This window comes from Fukomys damarensis, unplaced genomic scaffold (assembly GCF_012274545.1).
Source record: "Fukomys damarensis isolate Sample0158 unplaced genomic scaffold, DMR_v1.0_HiC HiC_scaffold_16, whole genome shotgun sequence".
NCBI lineage: Eukaryota > Metazoa > Chordata > Mammalia > Rodentia > Bathyergidae > Fukomys > Fukomys damarensis.
The window spans coordinates 49655501-49657834 of NW_022900928.1; the positions used below are offsets into that span (position 1 = coordinate 49655501).

A 2334-nucleotide genomic window follows, 5' to 3' on the forward strand; every position below is an offset into this window, starting at 1 on the left:
TGATTTCTTGATAGCAGCCATTCTTTGTGGGGTGAGGTGGAATCTCAGTGTTGTTTTCATCTGCATCTCTCGAATGACCAGTGATGTGGAACATTTTTTCATATATTTACTTGCTGCTTTTATTTCTTTGTCTGAGAAATGTCTGTTCATTTCAGATACCCATTTTTGAATCAGGTCTTTACATTGGGGGGGCTGGTTTTTTAATTTCTTTATATATTCTAGATAATAGTCCTTTGTTTGAGGAGTAGCTGGTAAATATTTTCCCACAATGTAGGTTGTCTCTTAGTTTTGTTGATGGTTTCTTTTGCAGTGCAGAAGCTTTTTAGTAAGATAAAATCCCAGTGGTTGATTCTTTCTGCTAGTTCCCGTGCTACTGAGGATTTGTTTTTAAAGTCTTTTCCTATTGCCAATGTCTTCAAGACTTCTGCCTAACCTATCTTTCAACAAATTTAGTGTCTCTTTTTCAATTGTTCGATCTTTAATCCACTTGGATTTTAGTTTAGTTCATGGTGAAAGATAAGGGTCTAGTTTTAATCTTTGGCAAGCTGAAATCCAGTTTTTCCAACACCATTTATGAAAGAGGCTATCATTTCAGTACACACTGAATTGAAGGAAGAGTAAATGAATGAATGCTTAACTACTTCAGGATATATTTCAGAGCTTTGTATTCATTATGCAGAATAATTATTTTAATATATTAAATTTTATGGGTAATTGGATCAAATATGCAGGACCTTGTAGTACATTTAATGCTTAGTAGGCAAAAGGTTTGTCATTTGAGCCTTCTCTGTTAAATAATTCATGTCTACCAACAACTGCATTTTGTCTATTTTCAGAGATCATCTACAGCTGGGTATTTAATGAATTTCCCTCCTTTGTGGTGGAAGACAGCAGGCGGTTCATTTCCCAGGAGACAGGCAACCTTTATATTTCTAAAGTGCAAGCGTCAGATGTTGGAAGCTATATTTGTCTGGTGAAAAACACAGTGACGAATGCTCGAGTCCTTAGTCCCCCAACACCACTCACTCTGCGTGATGATGGTAAGTACTGTCCCCCAGATGTAAATGGTCAGGCATCTCAAATGGGAACAGTGAAGACATACTAGCATTTTTCCAGTTATATTTACCTTATTTAGAAACTCACCATCTTTAGTGTCAGAAAGAGAATCTGGAAAGAATGACACTAAATACTCCACAATACCTTTCTTTCCTCTTTAGTGCCTCTATGTAATGTATGTGTTTATATTATAAGTATTTTACATGTTCAGCCTCTATTTCATTTTTATTTTAGCTGCCTTAAAGTTGAGTGTACAGAATTTAATACTTCATGGTACAATTATAATTGTTATTATTACTTTCCCAACAATAGGAACAGTTGGAACTGTACCTTGTAAGTGTGACTAAGGCGTGTGTGATGGTGCTATAATTATAGAAACTGCCATCTATCTAAAGTATCTTCATGTTGAAACACCTCATTTGTATTTATAGAGTTACAGTTAAGTATTGCATTAAGGAAGTCAAGTGCTATATTACAATTGATATATGATATGCAGTTTGTTCTGTCATGCAACAAAAAAAAATCTATAAAAGCATTATTAAGAAGTGAGTTTTAGAATCCTGATTGATTCTGACATTTAAAAATAATCTACTTCAACACAGTTCTTCTATATTCTAGTTTTCAGAGTATGTGCTGATGAATTGTATGGCCAGAGCTTTAGCACAAGATTTTTGCTCATCACTTAGTGTGTGAATGAATATATTTGAATACAAACAAACATTATAAAGTCAATGAGTATGTCTTCATATATTGTGTCTAATATAAACAGACAAAATTATCTGGAGTTGAAATATCCAGATTAAAGAAAGACCTACTATTAGAACCATGATGACATCTGCTAAAGGCCACACAGTTAGCTAATATCATTGATGAATAGGTGGAAAACAAGAACATTCAGAGGCTACTGAAACAAATGAGACAAGAAGTAATGAAGGACCAAAAAAGTGGTGATAGGAGTATTAGAGGACAGGAGACATGACTGACATATTAAGGGGACTAGAATTACCAGGATTTGATAATAAATTGAATATAGGGCTGCAGAGAAGTAGGAAGCTGGCATGAAAACAATTTCAAAACATTGACGTGGTTCATTGAGTGGGCAACGTTTCTTTTCACCAGAAGAGAAAACACAGGTGGGGGAACAGATTTTATAGTGAGTGAGCCTAATAAATCTAATTTTGGATATAACAGGATAAGTGGTCTACAGGAAATCTATGGGGAAGTATGCCTTGGGCTATATATATCATACACACACACACATATACATATATATATACA

At 34.5% G+C, this 2334-nt stretch overlaps 1 protein-coding gene across 1 annotated transcript in view; it reads left to right on the top strand.

Annotated features, from left to right (window-relative positions):
• Cntn5 (contactin 5) overlaps positions 1–2334 on the top strand; it is a 1105367-nt gene that overhangs the window by 786978 nt on the left and 316055 nt on the right. The window contains exon 9 of the mRNA XM_010642035.2: positions 837–1040. Within this exon, the coding sequence (XP_010640337.1) occupies positions 837–1040 (204 nt within the window). The remainder of the gene's footprint in view (positions 1–836; positions 1041–2334) is intronic.